Genomic DNA, 26,106 nt, shown 5'->3' on the forward strand with positions numbered 1-26,106 from the left:
GCATCTCTTCTCCGATTAGACAGCAGATGTCCAGCTGAAGCTCACTGAGAGTTGGTGGATGAAAGGGATCGGAGAAAAACTCTTGCTTCTTCTGGGGAATATAGCATTTTAGGTTCAATTTGATTGAGAATCACCTTCAGCGTTGCAGGATAAAGGAGAAAATTCTGGATGCCAGCTTCTCTCATCTCCTTCCTAATTGGTGCAAATGCACTTCTTTTTGCGGTGACTGGAGAAAAATCTGGAAAGAAAGACAACGTTGCTCCGTCGGAAGTTTTCACCGGGGCATGAAGTCTGGCGGCCCGCAGAATGAGCTCCCTGTCCGTGTACCGCAGCAGTTTAAAGATGAAAATTCGTGGTTTAGCGCGATCTGAGGAAAGCCTTGTGTTCACGCGATGCACTCGCTCCACTTCAATCTCTTTGCCCGCCAGAGACGGGAGCCACGTCGGTAGCGATCTCCTCAAAAAGCCCATAGGGTCGTCCTTTTCGGAACCTTCAGGCAATCCAACCAGACGCAGATTGCTGCACCTATTGCGATCCTGTAAGTCCACAACCTGTTGCTCGAGCACGGCTACTCGCCTATCGTGATCTGCGACAACTTTCTTTTGTTCTCTCATCTCCCCTGTAAGAAGATCCAGTTTAGAGCATAGGGACTGAACAACTGACATGTGAGAAGCGAACTCGTTCCGCATCGCCGTCAACTCATTCTTAGAGTGTCCTCAAAGTGTGTAACAGTGTTCGCCATCTTGTCCATCAGATCACTTGAGTTCAGTGACTTGGATTTCTTCCTAATCGGAGAAGCCGACGGAGACAACTCCTGCTGTTTGCGACTCCATGCCATCAGGTAAAGCACCACCAATGAATAAAACATAAAACAAAACAAAAAAATCTGCAAAAAGAGGCCAAACGTATGGAGCTCTACTCAAGTGCTACTAGGTTCATGAGCACATCACATGACCCATCTGTGGCATAGAATTCTCTAGTTCTGTGCTTATTGCGTTTCAGCACCTGGCAAACTCTTTCTCTGTCCATACAGGGTGGAAAGACCGAGACAAATTAAGGAAGTGAAACTCACAACCACTTCTGTACAATTATACAAATTTACAAATTTTATTACAGAGTTCTTTATGAAACTATGCAAATTTAAACACATCATTCATATCATAAATCACTGTCATCTCCTACACACAACCTCACACAGATAGAACAAAATGAGACAAAATCCATAAGAAGCATTTACAGTAAGAGTGCTAGAGGAGAATCAGTCTCTGCGGTGATCATACAGACCCACAGGAAGGGAAAGGAACTGAGGGGGAAGTGCAACAAGGGAGGGGCTCACTCACTTTCACCATTTGGCTTTATAAACGCAACTATCCATCAGATGAGGGGCTTATATACAGAAGCACAGGCAGAGCTGATGGCGGAGCCCACGTTATATCAATAGCAAATGTGACTGATTGTATATCAGAGATGAATCATTGAAGTTCAGTTTTGAGTAATGGATCAAGAACAGACTTCAGATGCTACCAGTGTTGATGTGAAGACCTGAAGTCTTCTAAATGCTTCGCTACACAAGATCGATTTCGGTTTCATGATGTAAGTGCACACTGTATTCTCAGCTTTGCCTCAAGGGGCACTAAAGCAAACATTAGCATAAACTCTCTTCTGTAGTCAGTTTTTTCTGTCAGGTAAAGGGCTGTCATGGCAGTAATACTAAAGAGAATCTGAGCACATCAGTTTAATGGCACAGCCATCTGAAGGTAATCTGTTTCTGAGAGGATTTGAGAGGACTGCCATTTACCAGGATGCACTGGTGTCCAAAACCATAGTGGACATTAGTGCTCAATCCCATAATGCACTGTAACGAGTGTACGACCTATGTATGCTCAATGGTTAACTACTAGTAAATACCCATGCACTGTTACGTCAAGTGTTGTGACGAATGAATTCCTGCATCTAATGGCGTCTGCTTCCCGCTCACTAGTATTCACTCACTTCTTAAAGTGTACTATATCAGTGGACTAACTTAGGAAATAGTGAATGAGAGTAGTTATATAAAGGGTATATATATCTCCACTTTGAGTGAATTTAGTATGGCTACAGTAACGCAATAATACTTGTCAGCTTATTGAGGTTTAAGTACTTTCCTATTTCCCAAAATAACGCAGCGACAAGTAGAAGTCAGTCATTTGTAGATTGATTCCCCTGAAAAATGTAAACATGTTGTTCAAACATTTAGGCTACTAGCTTGACATGGCAACATGGTGTGAGTTTGGGGCGGAGCTATGTGTTCATTTAACGAATGGCAGACAGGAGGAGTGTTTTAAGGAAATATAAGAGTGTAAAAAAGTCAATAGTCATTTGCAAAGAAATTACATTTGTACGACAAGCCCGCATTGGCAAAATAATTGTGTTTTTTGTATTTTCATACTTGTAGAGCATGTTTCTAGACTAAGTGTTTATTCAGTCTGGGCAAATCTGAACAACATTTTTGGCTATCCCCCTGCTGGATGAACTGAAACCGAAGGCATGTCCGAAATGAAATTTGTATGTACTACATCCGCCATGTTGTTACCGTCATATGACCTACCAGCGTTGCTTCACTGTCATTCATAAATCTTCTCCCGTGGACTAAAGAGATAAAGTGTCCTTCAAATGCACACTTCAAGGTTCTGGTGGAAGTAGTAGGTCATCTGGGAACTTTTTGCCTACTGTTTTTTGAATACTATGATTTCAGACATACTACTCACCTCACATACTGTTTTTCACATACTATGTAGTAGGGAAGTATGCAATTCTGCACTTTCAGTGGGCCAATGAGCAGCAGCTATCTTGTGAGAGGCGCGGTTCCTGGTTCCAATCTGTTTTCTGGTTTAACTTACTACAGAATAGTTCTGCATAATCATCTTGGATGTAGCCAAACCACATCTGGAAATGTAATTTTCTATTTCCGAATGGGACGACTGGGAAAACTACTGTGAGAGACTGAATTAAAATTGCTTGTGGTATCAGTTCATTTGGAGTCTATGACAATGCAGAAATGTGGAGGGTGTGTTTATGGGCACTTATGCATCTTATACATCAGCGATCATTCTCCATGTAAGGCACCAGACCTCAAGCTTAAAGCTTGACCACTAGTATTTCAGAGCTGTCTTTGTGGTCAACAGCTCTGCAATGTTAATTCACCTTTTTTTGCTTATGCTCAGCCTTATACACAAAACCGAAGTCAGAAATTCTCCCTGCATTCATACTTGAGCTTACAAACAGTTGCTATTAAATAATCAGAACACGCATACCGCATTAAATTAAGGAAATATGCTGCAGGTAATTTTGCATGTGTGTTATTACGATTATGATTGTCCAAAGGATATATTTCCCTGCTAATCAATATAAAAGGCAGAAGAAATAACAAACCCGAAAAGACAAATGTCATGCATTTGTTTTGTTGTGGAATCAAATTCAGTCAATTGATTCAATTCAAATAATATGTGGCCTCAAGAAGAGTCATAAGAGTCAAGTTCAGGATGATTCTCATTGAGGCAAAGCTGCATTAGTTGAGACGTTGTCTGAACTAATATTAGGATGCTTAAAGATGATTCTCTGAGCAAAAGAAGGTCCTGATTCCCATCATCTCCTGGATGATTAAATCGGAGCTATGCCGCAAAATAACTAGATTAAGCCCTTGATGAAGCTGGTGTCCAAGTGGACGATGAGTATGCGGAGGAAGGACATCTCTTTCCGCGTGTTTTCAAAGATGATTCGAGGATCGTCAGACTGACAGCGCAGGCAGTTTGGAGCCATGACCATCGCCAAATTATTCACGTCCATCTTAGTCCTACTCACATTCACCGGCTGAGCAAAGACCTGGCATAAGAGAAAGACAGAGCATTGAAATCAGTGTTGTTAATGTGTCTCGCACCGCAGGGTTGTGTTCACATGGCGTTACCTGTAAGAAGTTGATGAAGTAGCAGAGCACGAGTCTGTTGAGCTCTGGGAGCGACTGAACCACACTGACGGCTGCATCGGGATCTTCATAGTGACTGATGCACTGCTTATAGAAGCTCTGAGGAATCACCGGCTCCTCCAGCTCCCTGTACCACAACTTCAACAGAGACGCTGACACAGAGAAAGAGAGAGAGAAACCTTACATTCCTGTCCTGCTTGTCCATATTTTATAGGAATTCAGCAATAGTCACACTTATCTTTTAGTATATAAATCTTTAAGTAGACAGAATATGTTGCAAACGAAAAGTTATTGAGAATGAGTGTACTGCCCTAAAGACCATATTAAATGGTCTGATGAACAATTTTCAGAAACATTGGAGCACCAAAAAAAATAAAAAAAAATAAACAAACTTGACAATTGTATTTAAATTTCAAAACGAAACCCTAAATAATCAATGACAAGTGTTATTAGTGTGAGTGGATTGTTGTCATTCTAGAGAGTATTTGAAAAATGTGTCCAATATCTTTGGTTTGTTTTCTATGAAGAGAAAGACTGTTAATATTTAATTTGTCTGTCCAATATTTTTTGTCTGCTGAAAATTTGTGGAAAGACATATGTTCAGTATTTTGTAGACTGAACAATTATCTCCCAGCTACAACAAACAAAACTGCGTCTGAAGCAGTGGTTCTCAACCAGGGGGCCGCATGATGAGGTCAGAGTACTTAAACCCCCCCAGCAGAAATACTAATATATATATATATACATATTCGGGGATATAATGTCAGACAACAGGGGGGGGGGGGGATTGCCTTCAATCCAGAATGTTGAAAACCTCTGGTCTAAAGGTCTCACTTTCTCCATGTAAAGGCTGTTTGAGATATAACTGTGAATGTTTGATGTTCTCACCAGGGACATTGGGATCAGAGAGGTTGTCTGGAAGTTTCCACTGGTCCACCTGTAGCTTGAGCACATTCACCTCATCAATATCCCCTGGTACTCTACAAAATGAAGACAACAGCTTCAGCAAAGACTGCTTATGATACACATATTCGTCTGTTTCTGAAAGCTATTTACCTATTTTAATAGCCACAAGTGTTTGGACACTTCAATAGCACTAAGAACCTTGTCCTAAATGCTGCCCTCAGCCCTTGTGCTCCACACTTTGGCTACACTGTAGCAATAAAGGGGCCTACTCAATTATAAAATGACAAATGGGACAGCCTAAAATCTCGAGGACCGTATGGACATGCACAAACAAAAGACATATCAAGTGCACCATGTGGGACCCGGCTAAGAATAGTGTGCTGGATCATTTGACCACAAGGTGGAGCCAATGTGACAGGCTTAAGATGGCATGAAAGAGCCATGATGCACAGGATTAACAGAAAACATTTCCCTGTTGCATGTAATTTCATGGATGATGAAGTAGTAATACTTAATACTTCAGGATGGCTATGTAGTTTAGTAATTAGCAGAGTTTGAATTACATAATGTGCTACATATGAGATACTTAACACCATGATAAGCTCTCTTTCCTGATTCTCTGTCTGTCTCACCTGAAGATGCCCTCCGTCTGGGCTCCACCCAGGGCCAGCACATACTGAGAGAGCTGCACCTGCACCCAGGGCAGTTTCCTCTCGGGGAAGAGGTCACTCTGCCTCTCTATGATCTCCTCCAGAGCGCTGCCGAACAGAGACGGGGTGACGATGGCGTTCCGACCGTGATCAATCTCCTCCAAAGTAGGCTTCCTCAGGCCCTATAGATGAAACAAATATTGTACATATTTTGTGACTGCAATTTGGGTAAAAGAACTAATAAAATGTAGTGATATCAAATTTCTATAGACTTAGCAGTTACGTACTAAGTTTGGGGTTGGTAAGCCTTTTAAGGCTGCATTTATCTGAGCAAAATACAGTAAAAACAGTCAATAATATTGAGACATTAGACATTTAAAATAACTTTTCTAATTTAATATATTTTAAAATGTAATTTATTCCTGTGAATTTCTCAGGAAACATTTATTATCATTATCAATGTTGACAATGTTGTGCTGCATAATCTTTTTGTGTAAACCATGATACTTTTTTATTTTCAGGATTATTTAATGAAAGTTCCAACTAACAGCATTTATAAAAAAATAAAAAATAAAAATTACACACACAGACATATACACACACACACACAGAATACACTTGTAGTGCTTAAAACAAAACTAATGATTTTAGTTTTTATAGTATTATGTAGCCAATTATTTATTCAGACAAAATAGTATATTATTTTAATATTTATCAATTATAAGCCATAAAAGTAATATAATCATCAGTTTATTGACTTTGACCAGAATGTTCAAAAATACTTGTATTTTTGGAACTTGACAGTCTGTGGTCATTATATGCATCCTTTGCATAGAAAACAAAGAAAGAAAAACATGAGAATGAATGACGACAATCCTCATTTTTGTCTCAAAACAGAATTAGGTTTTTAATTACAACCCTCCACTGACACATGAAACATCTGTTGATTGGACTGCGTGTCCCTCATAACTATGAGGATCAGACAGACACCATCTCAGCTGTAACACAATATGAAAGATCAGCGCTGAGCGGGATAATACGTAGCTGTGCGGTGCGGAGGTAAAAATAGCCCACCCAGTAAAAATGCTGGAGACAGAGGTGGGACGGCTGATTACAGGGTGGGACTTTTGAAAGGACAAACAGGGAGGGGAAACAGCTTCTACTAGTGCCAGTGCTGTTAGCAGTGAAGCATGTGTGCATGGACGTAACTCATGGACAAGTCTTACACAGGGGCCTGGGGGGTTGTTGTAACCTTTTCTTCTTAGTTTGGGTTAGTGGATTAGTAATTCTCATGGAGCGCTCCTAAAGGCCGGGTGCTGTGATTGCTCACAGATGTGACCAATTTTAGGTGGCTGCATCATATACTGCTTCTTTTGACCATTTGGAGACTCCTAGGTACGATCTAACAGCAGTGCTGGCATCGATAAATAAACAATACTCCCAGTAAAAACTCTTTTTAATTATATTTGACATAACATGATGGAATCATGCAACTTCTACATGTCTGGTTAGGAGTCACTGAGCATGTTAAGAGTTAATGCTGTAATTAAGAACTGATGAAAAACCATAGCCTGCGCAGCTGGATTCATTATTTTTGTTGTAGCGGATAAGCGATTAAATGTCCGATATTAAAGGGATAGTTCACCCAAAAAAATCTGTCATCATTTACTCACCTTCAAGTTGTTCCAAATCTGAGTTTATTTCTTCTGTTGAACATAAAAAGATATTTTGCAGAATGTGTGTAACCAAACAATTGCTGACTAAAATGCTATGGAAGTCAACATTCTTCAAAATATCTTCTATGTTGAACAGAAGAAAGAAACTTGGAACAACTCGAGGGTGAGTAAATGACAGAATTTGATAATCTATCCCTTTATAATCTATTGTCTAAATAAATAAAATAAACAAACTCAAATCAATCAGTTAAAATGCTACAAGTGAATTTAGGCATTACATTATAATGTATCGTGTGAAAAATGGATACTGATTTGGAGATTAGCTAAAGATTACTTAGAGTTATTAGTAATTATTTTTGTCTTTGCAGATTTACAGTAAGTGAAAGTTAATTGCCAGTAATTGAAATTTAAAAATAAAAATAAGGAAATGTGCAGTACAATTAAATAAATCCAACACCTACTGATATCAACTGACATCTACTGATATTATTATTATTATTATTATTATTATTATAATAAAATCCATAACACACGAAAACAAAATATTAAAAAAAAACCTCTTACCTGCTGATGATAATAATAATAATTATCATAAAATCCATAATAATGAATTAAATCATTTAAAAATATATTTAAAAAATATCAAATAAAAAAAACTCTTACCTTCTTGCCCCCAGTAATGGCCACTTTTTGTAGCTTACGGTAGCAGTACTTTGCGTAAGTGCTGATGGGAAGACCTGTCAAAGACAATTAATATGCAGTATTACTGACCAATGACAGAACTCTGAAAGGAAATGACATAATTGACCCAATGCAAATTTTTTTTTCTGGTCAAATTTGCAATTCAAAGGCCTTAAGGAGAAACACAGTTTGTGATTTGTATCAAAGTCCTAAGCATAAAATTCTTTATTCTTTATCAATAAATAAGTTTTTAGAAACAAAGCCAATCCACTCCACTCATTTTCTATGGTTTCAGAGTTAATGGCCGAACATGTTATGAAAGAGAAAGGCTTTGGGTGACAGGGGCGTAATATTATTTTGCAGGCATTCCAACAGTTGGAGATTGAAATAACAAACGACATTTGACAGCACAGTCAGAAAAAAAAATGAGTGCTGTCAAACGATAGATCGCGATTAATCACGTCCAAAGTAAATGTTTTTGATATATATATATATATATATATATATATATATATATATATATATATATATATATATATATATATATATATATATATATATATATATATATATATATATATATATATAAATAAAATACATACAGTGCCCTCCAAAAGTATTGGAACAGTGAGGCCAATTTCTTTATTTTTGCTGTAGACTGAAAACATTTGTGTTTGACATCAAAAGATGAATATGACAGATAACATTATTGTCCAATTTTGGTGAACCTGTGCGAATTGTAGCCTCCGTTTCCTGTTCTTAGCTGACAGAAGCAGCACCCGGTGTGGTCTTCTGTTGCTGAAGCCCATCTGCTTCAGGGTTTGACGTGTTGTGCGTTCAGAGATGGTATTCTGCATATCTTGGTTGTAACGAGTGATTATTTGAGTTACTGTTGCCTTTCTATCATCTCTAACCAGTCTGCCCATTCTCCTCTGACATCAACAAGGCATTTTCGTCCACACAACTGCCGCTCACTGGATATTTTCTCTTTTTCGGTCCATTCTCTGTAAACCCTAGAGATGGTTGTGCGTGAAAATCCCAGTAGATCAGCAGTTTTTGAAATACTCAGACCAGCCCGTCTGGCACCAACAACCATTCCACGTTCAAAGTCACTTAAATACCCTTTCTTCACCCATTCTGATGCTCGGTTTGAACTTCAGCAAGTCGTCTTCACCACATCTAGATGCATAAATGCATTGAGTTGCTGCCATGTGATTGGCTGATTAGCAATTTGTTTTACCAAGCAATTGAACAGGTGTACCTAATAAAGTGGCCGGTGAGTGTACGTTACACATATATTATGTAAAAAAAAAAAAAAACTTTTATTTTGGATGTGATTAATCGTTTGACAGCACTAGGAAAAAAAAAAAACATTTGCTTAAGCAATCAAGTTAAAAACATAAGATCAAACACAGAAGGTCACACAAAGACAAAGACCGATGAGGCATAAGTGCTGTGCAAGTAGCTACTCGACAATCCAGAACCTGACAGGGCTGCTTCTTTTACTGAAGACTAACTTCAGTGACTCATAAGTGTTTTCCAGCAGCTGAAAACCGAAACCCTCACTCTTGCTAAGCATGAATGCTCAACGTCCTGCTGAGAGAATGCTGGAAGTGAACATTTCGAGTGAGATGTGAATGTTTCCTCACAGCTACAAGGTACATGAGGCGTGAAGTTTAACTGTCACGAGAAAAACTGGCTGGAAACCAGCGTTTAAAGTACTAATGGAACCTGTCATCCACGCTCCGCTAGATGAAATATCGCTCACACTGATATTAAAGAGAAAGCGATACAGCTACTAGTGACTCTGGCTAATACACACTGACCTCTAAGAATTACACTGCAGTGCGAGGCGCTATCCGTTTCATTAAACTCACTCTCACAGCTTTTCCCTCCCTTGTTTCTTCTCAGGAAGTGACTCATTCTTTGGCTGAACTACCTTACGTGGTTATGTGGGTCTGAAAGATATTTACAGCGAACAGGTGACTGAGGTTTGACTGGGCTGAACTGAAGCCTGAGAGACAGTAGGAACAGACACAGAGAGGCTTCAAGGCACTTCACAGCCATTACTCGCACATTCAGACAAACATACAGACGGGAAGAGGGAGTAACAGTTTTATATGGGAAAAATGTTGACGATAAAAATCTAAAAAGACAATGCTCAGTCAAACAAGCTCACTATGAAAACAAAAATAGCATTCCTTCAACGTAGCAGCTGTAACAACTCTGCAAAGTTCACACATTTAACATTTCTGACAAGACCGTTCAATGATTGTCCAAACATAAAGCTTTCACGATTAATATAATGGATTAAGCAGTCAAATGAAGAAGGCATATCTATAACATTTGCATGCTGAGGTACTGGAGAAACTGTCTGAATGAGTCTCTTGTAGTAACTCGTCATCAAATCTGGAGGAAGGATTTTCAGTGTAGGATTTACTTTGTAATTATTTGTGAAATTTACTAGCAATTTCTGAGTGAAAATCTTGAAAGAAATGGCAAGTGATGTACTTTTAACTAAAAACTAGTCCATATGTAGACAAATGAGGTTTCTTTCAGTTAATGGTCTGAAGAAAACCCTCATAAAACAGATAAACACACACAGTCATCAAAGGTTCCCGATGTCAGACCTGACAGGAACAGGTGGTTCTGTATGAGACCGTCTACTGCCATCAGGCATCTGTGAATCACGAAGACAGTAAGATGTATAGCTTTGTTTTGATGACTCTTGTGTGTATGACGCTGTAAACTCATGGTAGACAAGCAGGTCAGATAGTTCTCAAGAGTCTGCCTCATTTCTCACTTTTGGCTTCTATTCTCTACTTTCCCTTTGACATTTCCTGATGTATGAACCTCTTCCCTCCATCTTTTCAGCAGTCCTCACACCTCTATCACACTGTATTATAGGGGTTTGTGACCAAAATCAGTGAATTTATAACATGGGAATGATACACCATTCAAAAGTTTGGGGTCTGTATGATTCCTTTGAAAGAAATTAATAATTGTATTCAGCAAGGATGCATTAAATTGATCAAAAGCGACAAGTATATTCATTATGTTACAAAAGATTTCTTTTTCAAATAAATGCTGTTCTTTCAAGCGGTCTATCCATCAAAAGTGTCCTAAACAACTCGTGTATCATGGTTTATTTCTTGAACAGTAAATCAGTATATTAGAATGATTTCTGAAGGATCATGTGACACTGAAGACTGGAGTAATGATGCTGAAAATTCAGCTTTGCATCACAGGAATAAATTACATTTTAAAATATATTCAAATTGAAAAAAATATATATATTTTAAATTATAATATTTCAATATACTCAACCGTCTTTACTGCATTTTGGATCAATTAAATGGAGCCTTGATGAACATAAGACTTTTTTTAAGCTATTAAAAACTCTTAGAGACCAAAAACTTTTGAAAGGTAGTATATACACCATCTGTTTTTATACCATCATACCGTACTGTTCATTTATTGGCGTTATTCCTCTTTCTTCCATCACCCATCTTCTTGAACTCATTTGTGAATGTGTCCTGCGTCTCATCCTACAGTTAAACACTCTTTTATCATCGGCCTCTTAAAGATAAAGAATGACAGTTTGGACGCTTCAGCAGTTACCACGAGAAAGGAAACGAGCTGATATGAGGGCTGTTTTGCATACAAATAGTGCCAGTGTTGTAATGGCTGTCCTTTGAGCTCATACTGTTTTTTTCCCCCCACAATGCACCTCTAACAGGAGGCAGGAGTAGGCCACACCCTGACAAAACATCCTGAAACAAGAGAGTAAAAGAGCCTTACAAAAAAAGAAAAACAGTGCCACACAAGTCCTCTGAGAGTGTTTATTCCATTTCAAATGGGCCTGTGAACTCCAGCCCTTCCCACAATGCCATCTCCTGGGGCACACGGACAGCTGGTGAGGCCCTGCAACGGTAAAGCCACATTCCTTCTGCCGTTCCAGAACATTCCCAGCATCCAGTCAGAGAGCAGGAAGGTGCAGAGGTGTCACATTGAATGCTCCACTGCAGCCAAAACAATGCTTGGGATGACTAAAGTAAACCGGCAGCACTTCAGTCAGCTCATGAGACAAGTGAACACTGTTTAGTGGCGGCAGTGTGATACAAGTGAATTTGTTTCCTTTGTATCTTCCATCCACTAGAACCACAACAACATTCCTGACATTTGGCTTCCACATACACACGATGCTGGGATTTGAAAAGCCATTGTTTTTCTGGCTTAGCTGGAACTCAACACTCTTACAAACATGGATGCCACCATAAATCCTCCTACAAATCCTGTAATCTTTACCATGAAGTTCAAAGATCATGATCTTGTTGATGGTAGGCCAATGGCACATGAAACCTATAGTGTTGCTGTATCCAATTGATGAAACTACAACCCATCTTATGTGATTAATTGGGAATAGCACAAAAACAGCACAATGACAAAGTATAAAAACATGATTAAAGGTCAATGATTATCAACCATTGTGGTCTGAAGATGATGATAAAGGTATAGGTAAGTAAAGGTATATAGATAAGTAAAGGTACACGCATTCGTACCTAAAATATCCGGTACCGGTCCTTCAGTTCGAACAAATGTGTAACCGAACAACTACAGCAAACCATTGCACGAGTGAAACTTCATTGGAAACTTCCAGTTTTATTTACGGTTACTTTTGATAAGAAACAAAGTCTCATCTTTCATGTCAATTTTTTTCAGGAAATTCAAACTATAAATGCCATGCTTTGATGTGGCGTGACAGATCGCTATATAAACTCCTCAGTTCAAACGACAGCGCAGCGTGAGTGAGCGCGATCATCCCTTTCACTTTACTACTAGTTTTAAAAGAAATAAACATGAATGAACATCTCAAGCCTCATGTAATCTCTCAATCAGTGTTTCTACCGCATCAAAACAAAATGTCACGTAGCATTTCATTAACCTCAGGCAAGTCATCAGTATCCACAGCTTGTTAGTTCACCAGAGAAATTAAGTCTAAGAGCATTTCACAAAATATTAGACTCATTGGGCCAGATTTACTAGCAGCTTGCACCAGCGCAAACCGTCTTTTGGCGTTAAAATAGTACTGTCAGGATTTACTAAAGATGCACATTGAAGATTAGCGATGAAAAGGCGTGGACATGACCTTATTGAATATGCATTTGCAGAAGTTTCCCCTTTTGGAAGCAAAACTTTTGGGAGGAGAGTATTAAAATGAATCACGCAATGCAATTTAATAATGTTTGCGCTCGTCAAATTATTTGCATCATTATTTAACGCCCCAAATAAAGCATGTCTTTAACTACTTTGCACCTGTGTCGTAAGTAGATCACCCACACCTGATGAGTACGCTGATGAGTACGCTGCGCTTGGTATATTGCGTTGGTCGATATGTAAATGATATGTTGCATCAGTGTTCTTTAACTTGCGCGTTTTCAGTTAATCACCCGCAGAAATTTCCACGCCCATCAGCGCTGTTTTGGAATTGCGCTCTCGCACTAATTTGCACTAATCTGGCTCTATTGTTAACTGTAACCTTATAGTAATGTAAAAGGGCTCCCTAGATTTTGTCTCTAATAAAATGCTAATAAAAAGTAAAATGTTAAAATTTTTCCCCCTGCTGTAGGCGTAACAATACCGAACCGTTACACCCCTACCCTTAATGATTAAATATTGCTTCTAAAATGTTCACTTAAGTGGACACCAGCACCAGAGGGTTCAACATGCTCACTCCCATTTCATATATGAAATGCAATCCGCTAAATATTGTCCGCTGAGTTCACACTGTGATGTATCACGCAGTGTAACGATTTCATCAAAGTCAGTCAGAGAGTAGTAATAAAATGATGAAACGGACTGGATTCAGCCAGCGGCTGCTAAAAAAAAAAAAAAAGTCCTACGCTAGAGAATCACATGTAAAACAGTTAATGAACTAAAAGATCGGGGCTGGTGGCAAAGTTCGTAGGTTTGAATACCACAAAAGGTGATCCATGAACACTTAAGCTTGCTCTAGATGTACTGTCCATGTAATAAGTATTTAGTACTGAAAGATTATTGGTAATGACAGTACATTTAAGCCTTCCATCTCAAACAGCGGCAGTGGTCATTACTTAACTGGTGCAGTAAAGTGAGCACATGTCTCGTGGCACTGCCCCTGTGAAGACAGCGCACAGTGTAATTAACCAAGGCCAGGCTGGAGCTGCATTATTAAGAGCCCACGCAGAGCTGTCTCGTCAAACTCTTTGTTTTGGAGCAGGGCACTTGAGAAAGGCTCAATGTGTGCACGAGGAATATAGGAGAGATAAAAGCTGAGGGTTAAGTTGGATGGCAGCCACTGAGGGTGTAACCTGATAAAAATGTCCTGTTCTCCTTTTTTTATCTCAATCCGCCTGTTCTTCTGTCTCTTTCCATCTCCTATCACTCTCGCTTCAAGACTGAAAGACGTTCTCAGGATCTTTGTTGCCTCTCAACCCACAAACTCTCTCTCTCTTTGCCTGCGCAGTCTGGCTACGGGCCAGGGAAGCGTGGGACTCGCAGAATGTCTTGTTGCTCAAAGCTTTAATCTTGCCTCTAAAAGAGAGAGTGAGAAAGGGAGAGAGGAGGGGGATACTCCCCTTCTGTGCTTGGCCAGCTGCTCTCTCTTTGAGTGGTCCTCCTCCACCAGCGGACCCAAAGCATCATTAATACTCTCCCTCCTCAGCCAAACGTGTTACCAGGAAGATTCCCTTATTTACATTGTATACCAAACCCCCTTGACACTGCATATGAGTGGGTGTGTTTAGGAGCCTCTCTTTCAGTTAAAGATAAAGCATGCTTTAGCTTACAGAATATGAAAAACAACATGAAACAGCATTCGTTACGGATTCAACTATAGAACAACAGATAGAAGGACAGACAGAAAATTAGAACGAACGATAGATACCAATTCACTTTAAATGCAAACTTATTGATTAAAAGAAAGCCAATTGCTCAATTCTAAACTTGCTGCCAAAACATCTCCAAGTTTTCTCATGTCTGTATGCATTTTTCCCTGATTGTCTGTGCAAATGACTCATTCCACCATAAACTCACCCTCATCCTCTTCTTCCTCATTGTTCTGTCTCCTCTTCTTCCTGGATTTTGAATTCTTCTTGTTTTTTATGTCCTGTTGCTCCATGATGTGCTGCAGTACTGTCAGATACAATAAAACTGTTAATTTTATACACTCATATGCTCCAACAGTCAGTCTGAACAATACATGACTTTATTGTTCCATGACCTGTGACGTTTGACTTGCAGCAACCCCTGCATTTTATTTTTCTCTCCTCCACAGCACTACATCCTGTTTGGGTAGGCACAATGCCATAATAATTTTAGCAGTGTAACCAATATTGGCCTGCTCTGTTTGTATGTATAGATGCGTTTCAGGCTTTGAATCCACATGGGACAGCCTAAAATATAAACACTCCCCTGTGTGTGTCATTTCCCTGTCCCACAAACAAAAACACTGGACTATCCAAGTAATGCACTATTTGGCTCAAGTATTTAGACACTTAAACCACACTTATAAATGTATGAATGCAATTGCATTAGACAAAACTTCAAACTAGGGGCGTGCGATATATATCGCCTGCGATAATATCGTAATTGTTGTTTTAACGATGTGCGATTTGACATTAGAGTATTTAGCAAAGTCAGTTAAAAAAATCAGTTTAAACTTATTGGAAAAGATTAATTTCTATCAATGTGAACTGACCACCACACAGAATATGAAGAATATCAAAAACCTTACGAGACAGCTGTCCACGGCAGTCCTTAAGGTATCAGCACAATAACACGCAAAATATTGTCTTATTATCGTTATCGATAAAATCCCAGAAAATATTGAGATATAATTTGCCAATAATCACACACCCCTACTTCAAATAAATTTATCTAAAATGAATATTTGAAATTACCTACTTTTCTTATCATTACTGGGCTCAAGGTGTCGCTGGATATAGCCTTCCAAGTAGCGCCTAAACTTGGGAGAAGGCGAGAAGAACGCTAGGCTGATGGCCATTAACTCCCAACCCGCCTCCAGGCTCTTCAAACTCAAGTTTCCAGTGGTCTGTCGCACCAACTGCACATACAGTTCATCCCTCAAGCCTTGCATCCCCCAGCACTTCGTGACCACCTGAAGGGCCGCATGGCGTTTGTCCAACCTGGTTGGCCTGTCGCCCATGTAGGCCTTGACCAGCTTGAACATCTCGCAAGCTTCCTTCTTGACAGACCGGTCGCTGGTGATCAGCATTGGTTTCTTAATGGAGCCACGGTTCCACGAGAGCATATTAGCAATGGAGACGCGCCGGCGAAACAGGCCCTGCGTGTGCTGGTTAAGGTTCTTGCTGGCCCAGTCCTCCATGTTAGTGTCGGATGTAGGCTTGCAGAGGGTGGTGTATGGGTACTGGTAACCAGAACCCATGCTGGCAAGGGAAGGCGGGGGACTGTTGTTGTTGTTTTTATGGGTGAGGTGGGCGGTTCCACGACCCACTCTGTCATGGTCACAGTCCTGGGGCGAGATGTCCTGTTGAGTTTTGGATTCCAGTGTTCCTGTCTGGAGACAAAAAGAAAGATTGAGAAACAGATAGATGTCAGTACGGATGCAGCTGTTCTAGCGTTTATTTGCATCATCACGACTGCCGCAGGAACTTGAATCCGAGTGCGTGTGTTGCGTAGGTTGCAGTTGATTGGCTTACTCAGTTTCCCTGCAGAAACCTGGAAACGCTCACATGGATTACGCTCGCTCCCTAAATAGGTGACCCAATATGGAAATCACATCCCAACTTCAAACATTACTGCCTCCCCTCTTCTCTCTCCTCCTTGCTCCCTCTTTCCCAACTCATTAATGCTCAAAAAAATCCCTGTATGACTTCTTCCACAGTGAAGAAAATTAATTTAATAACTGAATTTAATGCATTTTTCTCTCATTTAAAAAAAGTTCACATACACACAAAGGATTAGTATTTTTTTTTTTTTTTTAAATGATCATCATGGAACAGTCATAATGGAATGAAAGTAGCAACAGATATTGTATTCCTTGTTGTAGCATACATGTGAGAGCAACAAACAGTGTTGGGAAAAGTTACTTTTAAAAGTAATGCAATATTGCGTTACTCCCTGATAAAGTAACTGATTGCATTACTTAGTTACTTTTTACAGAAACTAATGCGATACGTTTTGCGTTACTTTCTCATCTGGGCTTGCTTGTTTGTTTTAAAGGGGTCATGTGACATTGCTAAAAAGAACATTATTTTATGTATTTGGTGTAATGCAATGTGCTTATGCGGTTTAAGGTTCAAAAAACACATTTTCCACATACTGTACATTATTGTTGCTCCTCTATGCTCCGCCTTTCTGAAACGCGCCGATTTTTACAAAGCTTATCATTCTGAGAAGCGAGGCTTGCTCTGATTGGCCAGCTATCCTGTGCATTGTGATTGGCCGAATACCTCAAGCGTGAGACTGAAATGTTATGCCCCTTACCGACAAAAACAATACAAACACCGTATAGTGATGCCGTGTCCCGGCGCGACGGCAAAAACAATAAAACCCATTATAAACGAGGCATGTGTTGCATCCAGTGGGGACATAATTACTGATTATAATGACTTCTACTGTCTTTTTACATGTCTGCATTTGTGATCGGAGAAACGAAAAACAAGCAGCACTACTCTACACTCCTCAAAACTCGCATTTGAATCGTCAGTGGCAAATTCTTTAAATAAGAAAACGTACTTACAGGCTGCGAGTCAGAAGTGCCAGACTGTCCTTACAAAGTTGGAACTGCCCCACTTTATAGAAACAGCCTTTGAGCACAGCTGGCAGGCTACTCCCAGGTTCAGGAAATAGTCCTCCGTAAAATGTGCTGCACACACCCTAACATTTGGGCTGAAATGTTCTGGAACAGTGTTGTAAATACAACTTAACCACTGATTTCTAGTTGTGTTCTCTTTTGGAAGCCCAAACAAAGTACTTTCGCTTTCACAATGAAACACAGCGTCTCCAGGACATGGCGCCGACGGCAGCAACAATACTACAGCGAAAATAAAAATCACGCCCTCTTTCATTGCATATACATTTGGGCGGTGTTTTGCAAATCTTTCGACACCGTGACGTAAACATGTGGGGGCGTGTTTAAATGAGCCGTTTTAGGGGGGCGTGACCGAGTCTTCAATTTTATAAAGAATATCTCTTTGGTTTTGAGACTAGTCTTTGCAACTCCAGGGATCTTATCTATGTACAAACAGCTTGTAACGCTCCAAAGAGAAAGGAAAACTTGAAATCGCATCATATGACCCCTTTAATATATATAAAAAATTTTTTTGGCAAATGTAAAAGCCCTTTCATTCCCTCAGGCTTAAGGGAATGTAAATTCATGCTCAAACAAACCTTTAATTGTGCTGCCATTCAATATTGCATGAAGAATAGGATACAGAAGAAGAAAGTTCATTATTCTTCAGCAATAAAAAAAAAAAATTTATGGAACACAAATGTTATATATCAAAAGTCATTTTGGCCTCTTGGTATGGTTGAATTGGATAATCAAATGTTGGCAGCAAAGGCATCGGTTAATAAAATGGGATTAAATAAATACATAAAGTATATTTGTGTATATATATTTAACTTAATTATTGCAGGTTTGAGTAATATTTTTTTGCATTTCACCTTTTTTATTAATTTAGACTTCTCTCAACATTACAACAGGAGAGCTGTCAGTCCATAAATCGGAAAACAAAGTAACTGGCGTTACCCATTTAAAAAGGTAACTAAGATATTTTGTGTAAATTAAAAAGTAATGCATTACTTTACTAGTTACTTGAACAAATTAATTGATTATGTACAGAAACTTGCATTACTTGTAATGCGTTACAGCTATTTTGAAATCCCATGACCAGACAAATACCACTCAGACTGTGATAACCAATGTCCAACCAGTAATTGGAATAAATTAATCATGGCTGACTGTGATGTGATTGTGTCACATCGCGCTGCAGTTTTACATTAAGTGTTGACAGACAAATCTACAAAAACAAGAGAAAGGTGAGATATTTGATCCTTCAGTATTTCAGCGGTGTCAGTCAAACATGTGACACAGCCAAACACAATCATACTGACATTACTATGGTCAGTGTTGGGGAGTAGTTAACTACAAGTAGCGACGCTACTAACTTAACTACATTTTTCAGTAGCTTGGCAGTAGCTCAGTTGCTTTTTAAACAGTGTAGCTTTTCCAGTAGCTAACTACTTTTTGCAGCAAGTAGCGGTGTAGCGCGAGCAAAAGTTACATTGCGTTTTGTCGAGCCTGCGCGAATCAGCGCGATGCAAGGATATTCTTCTTGTTAGATTACAAACTCATTTTTTGCCATTACCGCCACCTGTTGTTTAATCACGCATCTTGCGGCTAACGGTTCACTGACGTACAGAAGTGGGTTGACACCCATATTATCCATGATGGAGCAAGACGTGGCGGCAGATTTGGAGGATGGAGAAACAACTAACGTTAATTACCCATGGCCTTATTTGTCCAAGTTCATGTCTCTCAAAGAAACGACAAGTAAAGGTTTCACTTTTTGTAACAGTCTGAGATATTTGAGTGTTGTGTGTAATAAAACCATAATTAAACAGAAATCATAATTGTATTGCATTGTTTTAAACACTAAATATTTTACTTAAAACATTCCTCAGACACTTATTCAGTTATTTATAATATACGTTGTTCAAAAAAATTAAAAGTAGTTTCAATGTAGCTAGCTACTTTTTGATAGTAACTTGTAGTGTAGCTAACTACTTTTCCAAAAGGGTAGCTTGACTGTAGTTTAACTACTTTAACTTACGAGTAGCTTGTAGCTTGTCAAACTACAGTTTCAGAGTAGCTTCCCCAACACTGACTATGGTTACAAAAACAGTCAATGGAAGATGACAGGTTATGAACATGATGTCATCTGTATATGCAGTATCTAGACTAGCACATTACATTTGTGGTATATTCCCATAACATAAGGGTATCCTTTCATGTCTTGGCACCCCCTGACATTATGTCAATGTGACACTGTGCCCCAAGTGATACAGTTTTAACAATGTGGTCATATTAAATTGTAAGAATGGAGCGTTTCTCCATGCTTCTGGACATTAGTGAGGTTCTGCCTCCATCAAGATGTAATGAGCGTGCTCTGAACTAAATCATTGAGTCAATGTTTCCAACCTCACAACTCTGCCTTTACGTTATTGTTGTATTTTAATCAGATGTTTTAGTATGAGACAGAAAGAAAAAAGACTGATGAAGGTAATGAGGCATGTAAAGGCAAGAAGAAAGCAAAATGTCCAGCAGACATATAAAGGCTGTAATAAGGAGTGTAATAAGGCTGAATACTATAGACCACGTCCTGAAGTGGTTTGAACGATCGGATTTAAATCCATCTCGAATGCGTTTCGGAGGGCATTTACATCGGATAGCTATCTGATCAGACAAAACGCATGAAGTGACCAGGTGTAAACAGCCCCTAAAGAGCACAGAGTACCTCAAATTTAGGCCCTGGCACGAGATGCTCAGGCCTTAGCCCGGCCCGTGTCAGAGTGCTTGACAGAATTACCAGCCCGAGTCAGTCCCGAGCCAGTCTTTTTCCCCTTCTCCCAAATCAGATTATATTAAAATTGTTCAGTTTTGCATGTAATGGCAAATGATTATATTTTGTTTAGTTTTTTTTATTAAGTTAATTTAGAAAACCGTTTGGAGCATTTCTTTGTTCGTTATACAAGTTATTTTCTTTCTTTCAAGTAACGACCAAGCGGGCAGCGGCAGACTGGCAGGCTGATCATAGCCATGTTTGATCAATTTAGCCTTCTCAAATCATCATGACTTGCCTAAAATAAAATCTATAGATATACTAAAACAGTTCAAGCATATAACAATGTTTAAACGTTAAACCTATAAATGCGTGTTTCATCCAGTAGTTTGTGCGGAGAGTGGAAGCTAAAGCGCAGGACATGAGGCAGCAGCGCAATCAATTGCAATTTTTTCAATGGAAACAACTTACGCCGTAATTTTTGCTCAAAGTAATACATCATTCGTAACTGTAAAGGGTCTACTTTTATTTGTGCGCACTCACAATAATCAACAAAACTTTATAAAATATATAAAATAATTTGATAAAATAAAGAAAACAATGATACGCCGTCTCGTCTTGAACAGGAGCGCTTCACAAAAATGAACCGAAAGTCCGAGAATACATGCCTCACAGACATGATAAATATATCTATAGAAAGCTTTAAATTACTACTTAACGAAATAAATCAAATCGAAAACAAAAACTCTTTCATTATAATCATAATCCGTGAAGATGCACTTTTCTCTAAAGGCACATCTAATGAGGAGATGGCGAATCAGGATCATCATCTTCATCTTTGCGACACTGACACAGAAAACACTAGTTTATTAGTAAATAATTCAAATATCTCCTTACTATTTCCCCCCCACACATTCATGGTAATTACTTTTGATGGGGCTTTGCACGCAGCAGAACTCTTTATCTGCGCTGACTGCTCTCTCTGCCGCTGCGGGACTCCGTCAAGTCGCTCTCGTGTTGTTTCCACCAGCGCGGCAATTTTTTTCATCACTAATTGATGGATGTCTAAAATATAAAAATAAGGAGAGGCCTAAAACAGGCCCGAGGCCCGGCCCGTGTCTGAACTATGACGTGAAAATTGGCCCGAAGCCAGGCCCTAGAGGCGTAAAAAAGTCGGGCCGGGCTGAAATGCAGGGCTCTAGCGTTCCCCTCGGTAGAAATCACGTTTCGCCCTCGGGGGGCCCCCCCCAATCGTCGGGCCCTTAGAATCGTCCTAACTACCCCCCCCCCCCCCCCTTACGGCGCCCCTGGTGTCAGGTAACAAATTATATAGGTTATCTGCCTTTATTATAGTATGCATTCATCCACATAAAACATTTTACATTACAGTCATCCATGACGATGGTCGGAAAAAGTAATTTGGTTCAAGCTCTACACTGACCTATTTGCTACCCGATTTCCATATGTACATATTCCATTATTATTATTAAACACACACACACACACACACACACACATATAGCTGATCTTTTACTTTTGACTCCTTTACATCTCCGTTCATTAATCTCCTGCTCACTAAACTCACCATTTTCCCCTTATTCCTCCACATTTTCTTTCATGAGAAAAACAACAACTGGACTTTGTATAATCCTCTTAATCGAAGCACAACACACACACAGACAAAGTAAATCTCCTTAGAATGGAACATTCACACCCTCTTCAGCTCAGGAAACCCCAAGCCTCGCCATCTCCAGCATAGTTTCTACAACGACTGGATGGGAAGCGTTGCTTTGCTTTTCCACTCCAAGGAACTCTATTAGACACAGTGGGACCATCGAATGTGAGGAGTCATGAAAAAGGGAAGGGTAATTAAAGAAAATGAACAAAGGAAAAACTTGGTAGAAAAAGGAATAAGCCAGATTGCTGCACTGGATCGATCACAACAACATTTCCAGACGTACACACTCAAGCAAGTGGACAGCTACAAAAAGTGTTGGTACCTGTGAATGTGATCTTGGTGGTTCTGGGGATGACAAGCTGGTCTGTGATGTTACGCTCTTCTCCAGCGAATCTACTTTCTCATATGTCCTCTTTTGCCGGCCTCCGAGACCATCTGTCACCAGTGGTGACAGAACGACGTCACCATGATTGTTGCCCCCACCCCTGTACAGTGATCGGTTACTTGATGTCACATCCTCCCTCGATTCACCCCCTCTTGCACCCATCTTCAATGAACTAACCGGGGAGCGGGCAGTACTTCCAGAAGCCTCTGAGCCCATCTCAGTGTCCAGACTGGCCTTGCTTCCATGAAGGGCATTGGAACGGTTTACCACTGCCCTCATTTCCGCCATCAGTTTCTCATTTAATGCATTCAACTCGCCACTGCTGCCCACCGACCCGGGTCGACCCGACCCAGTGCCAAGAGCTGCACGACGTCGGTTCTTCCTTCGCAGACTTGGGGACGGCCCAGTGGAGTAGCCAGAGTCCTGATACGTGACGACAGCAGGGCCTGGGTAATCCTGAGAGGCCAGACTGCTTTGACGGCTGTGGCGGGGCTCCAACAGTCTCCATGATTGCTTTTTCTCTAGAGAGACTTCCTTCTTAATCTGGGCAGAGACTGGAGACTGGGGCTGTATTTGAGGACTGGCTGTATTTGAAGGCCCCTCGATGGGGTTAGACATCTGGAGATGGTGCTTGGATGCAGCTGCATCCACGTTCACCATGTGTTTGATGCACTCCCGGCCAGCCGGACTGTATTCACCAGCTGAGGAGCTGCAGATGTGTTGGGAATGGGGGAACTGGAGGAGTTTAGGAGGCTGGGCTCCTCTCGGCAGACTGTGGCTGGTGGGGTAGGGAACTCTGTGTAAGTGGTGCGCACCTTCTACTTCCATTTCCACTGGGGGTTCATCGTAAATTGGGGGGTCAATGGGTGGAGGTTCGTCATAGATGGGTGCTGAGGGTGTAGCTCCGTATTGAGGTGAGGAGGGGCAAGGTGTACCTGCACCAGAGCGCTGGTGGGCAGAGTAAGAGGAAGAGCTAGAAGCAGGCAAAACCAGACAGAAGTTGGCATTCCCTTTCTTGAGGTGGTAACCCTGCTTGGAGTCACTAGGAACAGCCATTTTGCTGAGCAGACCGGTTCTTTCAAGTTGCGCTGTGTAACCAGGTTTGGGTGAAGGGCTAGTGTTGGTGGGGTTGAGGTGGAGAAGTTGGTGGGCAGTAGCTGGACCCAGAGATTGGTTTCTTCCAATGCTGTTAACTTTCACTAACATGGCCGCCTTGGATCCAGGAGCAGGCTGCCATCGTTGAGCGGCGTCCCTGAAACACACAAATGGAGAATACTGTTAACACATGCTGTGTTGTTCTTTTCTACCGATATAGGCAGGTGCTTTTAAAAACAGCATCCAAACTGAAATGGAATTGTATGTGACTAATTTGAAATGTTCCACAGTGTAATAGTCAAGTCCAGCTCATCAGAGTCAAGACCAGAAGAGGATTGAGTCTACATGCTCTCAAGTCCATGAGCGTCGTCCAAGTTTTCGACTACAACACTACTCTACATAAGCAGTACCAATAGTTCCAACATGCTGCTAACAACTCAATACCCTAAAAAATAAAATCTATAGCAAACAGATATTTGGAAAAGTAGCAGAACAATTTTTATTGAAACTTGTTTTTATAAATCAACATTTGAATGTGCATCAACAAAACACTATTTTACAATTCAATTATTTTGTAATATGTTGAAGTTAAAAAAAAATATATGTTACTAGTATTCTTGCTATGAAGCATATCTGGCAATATCCTGTGGGTACTTGAGAGCTGAACATGAAACTCTCTGTAAATCTATCCATATCTAATAGAGAGGAATGTGTGGTTGCAATGCCAAGGTTGGCATAGTACTTTCCTCTTTCTCATTTTCTTTCAAAGAATAGCTCATACATGCAAGTAAAAAACAAAGATGATTAAACAATGTGTTTAGCCTTAGGTAAAGAAAGGGTAAGCAATAACAATTTTAATATTTATTAGTCTAAAGGAAATTGTTTTCGTACCAGAGGACTGCTTGTAACTATTTCGATTAAAGCACAAACAATGTGCAGACACACACACACACTATCCAGGCCACTGCGGTGGAGTGTGTATGTAGAAACACAACAGGAAAGGTTGAACAGACAGTGTGTTCCAGCAGAGTGGAAAAACAGGAATCCATTATGGACTGCTATATTGACACTATCAAAATGTTACAGCAACATTAACAAAATGTTGTAACAATACTATGAAAACCTCATCATGAAACAATTGTATTCATTTATCAGCTACATATGCTGAACAACTGAACATACAAGAAACACACATTTAGAAGTTTACATTTGGTGTGTATATTTGCATACAAGCACACGTGCACCCAATTAGTTGCATGTATACAATTTGTGTGTGTTTATGTAGGTTTAAAACACACACAAACCACTCATGTTCCTTCACACATGCAAAATCGGGTATCAACTGCACATGTTCCTGCGAACGCAAAGAAACACTTGAAATTCCAAAGCACCCTGTAGAACGCCACTGTGAACTCCTGCAACCAAAGCGTGACTGCACGTGCACACACACACACACACACACACCAATCCGCAACCATAAACATCCCTCGCACAAACACACAAGAATGTAAAATCAACATTAGCTGATCTTTGTTCGGCCTGATTAACAGTGTAAACCACCTTCAGACCACTAATCCAGATTATAGTGCTACTCTGTGTGCACACGTTAATCTGAACTCTGCCAGACTAGCAGTTTCCTTCCCACCAAAATGACCAGTCACACATACTGCAACTAAAGGATCAGTTGAAGAACTTCTAACCTCTTTATATAAGCACTACTAAACAAACCAGACAACATGCGCAGCCTCGTGTACTTTGTCCACACTGAGGTTACTTTGCCAACATTACAAGAAAAAAAAAAAAAAAAAAACATTTATATCCATATGTGAGCAAAAATATATTCTCAATACAAGCGACTGCATCATTTGAGATACACCTGTTGCGCATTACCTTCTAAACTCACCTGAGACAGTGATGCATAGCATATGTTTGAGCGTATGGTCAGTAGACATACTTACCCCTGGCATACCCAAAGGTGGCACAGCAATCTGTAAGGTTGCTTGGGGTGACTGAGAATATAGAGGACACCTCCTTCAGATGGAGACGCAGAAGAAAACAGCCAAAATCGGGGAGAAGCAGCAAGTGTCTGCCTTTCAAAATGTCTATTTTTAGCTAATCAAGGTCTTTCTGTAATTCTGTAGGTTATTAACTTCTGCTCAAATTCTTACCGTCACCATGCGATCGTTTGATTATGGAGTGGTACGGAGAGGGAGAGCGAGAGAGTGAGGGAGGAAAGGAGGAAGGGAGGGTGAGAAGGACAAGGAGAGAGGGAGGGAGGGGAAAGGCGGCTACTTTCGGCCCTCCTCTGGGTTACAGTTTGCAGGAATGCGAGTCTTGCCATCGTAACACACACACACACACACGAACTTGGATCGCCACTCCCCTGGACCGTTCTCGATCCGCTCGACTCGATCAGATCAGACTCTCGGCGTGTGAAACATCTTCAGCTCTCCGAGAGGCCTGTATGAACTAAAGAAGCACTTCACG

At 40.2% G+C, this 26,106-nt stretch overlaps 1 protein-coding gene across 2 annotated transcripts in view; it reads right to left on the bottom strand.

Annotated features, from left to right (window-relative positions):
• Positions 1-1,084: 1,084 nt before the first annotated feature.
• The window catches only part of LOC306860712 (rho GTPase-activating protein 39-like), a 73,387-nt gene continuing 48,365 nt past the window's right edge, over positions 1,085-26,106 (bottom strand). Inside the window, exons 1-9 of one of the 2 annotated variants that reach the window (XM_079402550.1) lie at positions 25,578-25,946; positions 22,462-23,776; positions 15,819-16,452; positions 14,949-15,047; positions 7,857-7,930; positions 5,500-5,699; positions 4,850-4,941; positions 3,944-4,113; positions 1,085-3,861 (exon numbers count right to left, since the gene is read on the bottom strand). In XM_079402550.1, coding sequence (XP_079258676.1) covers positions 3,667-3,861; positions 3,944-4,113; positions 4,850-4,941; positions 5,500-5,699; positions 7,857-7,930; positions 14,949-15,047; positions 15,819-16,452; positions 22,462-23,730 — 2,733 coding nt within the window. In that variant the 5' untranslated portion in view covers positions 23,731-23,776; positions 25,578-25,946 and the 3' untranslated portion in view covers positions 1,085-3,666. Of the gene's footprint in view, positions 3,862-3,943; positions 4,114-4,849; positions 4,942-5,499; positions 5,700-7,856; positions 7,931-14,948; positions 15,048-15,818; positions 16,453-22,461; positions 23,777-25,577; positions 25,947-26,106 lie in introns of those variants that run through there. The other variant, XM_079402549.1, reaches the window with a different exon arrangement.

Source organism: Barbus barbus (genome assembly GCF_936440315.1).
Source record: "Barbus barbus genome assembly, chromosome: 41".
Classification (NCBI taxonomy): Eukaryota; Metazoa; Chordata; class Actinopteri; order Cypriniformes; family Cyprinidae; genus Barbus; species Barbus barbus.